Source organism: Oncorhynchus kisutch, unplaced genomic scaffold, assembly GCF_002021735.2.
Source record: "Oncorhynchus kisutch isolate 150728-3 unplaced genomic scaffold, Okis_V2 Okis03b-Okis08b_hom, whole genome shotgun sequence".
NCBI classification, from domain to species: domain Eukaryota; kingdom Metazoa; phylum Chordata; class Actinopteri; order Salmoniformes; family Salmonidae; genus Oncorhynchus; species Oncorhynchus kisutch.
In genome coordinates this window covers 1695231-1695923 of record NW_022261980.1, presented here as the reverse complement: position 1 = coordinate 1695923, position 693 = coordinate 1695231, and the positions used below count along the sequence as shown (strand labels likewise).

Genomic DNA, 693 nt, shown 5'->3' with positions numbered 1-693 from the left:
CTGTTGACGCAAACATAAAACGCATTATGAAAGCAGACATCCAGAACATGCATTTGTCTCTACTCAAGGCTCATCTTTTTGGCTTTTACTCTAGAATGTTACCTAGTGATCATCTTGAACTACTTGTTGCGTAGGCATCAAGATTAGAAACATTAGCTTGACAATAATTTAACACAGGAGAACAGAAAGTGGAAAAGGTGGATTGAACCAGTGACCTTCAGGGCTAATAAGTGTTAGGGGTGTTACCATACAGACACACCAACATGTTTGTTTTGATCATTTTCAAGCAGTGCTGGGACAGGAGAGCATGTATTGTACTGTACGTACCAGAGCTGTCCTTTTCTGCTTGATGCTGTCTCACAGAGGAAGCTCCACTCATCATCAGCAGCTCAGACCACAGCTCCGCCGGCTCCTCAAATACCAACAGGACCCGCAGGGCCTTAAACGGGCTGCAGCGCGGATGCCTGATCAAAATAAACAAAAGCACTCAATGCATTCCCCTCAGCACCAGGACCATATTCATTCTTGAAGTGTTTTGTTCACTTTGAATGCATGACTCTATAGCCACCGTGGTTATTTGTTTTGACCTGCTGGTCATCTAGGAACAGTTGAACACATCTGGCACAAGTACTCTTAAAATCCACCTGGTACATCCAGAGGACTGGCCATCCCTCAGAGCCTGTTCCTGCCTTT

At 44.9% G+C, this 693-nt stretch overlaps 1 protein-coding gene across 1 annotated transcript in view; it reads right to left on the bottom strand.

The window, feature by feature from the left end:
• The window catches only part of LOC109877446 (TP53-binding protein 1-like), a 57208-nt gene that overhangs the window by 453 nt on the left and 56062 nt on the right, over positions 1 to 693 (bottom strand). Inside the window, 1 exon segment of the mRNA XM_031812391.1 lies at positions 328 to 464. Coding sequence (XP_031668251.1) covers positions 328 to 464 — 137 coding nt within the window.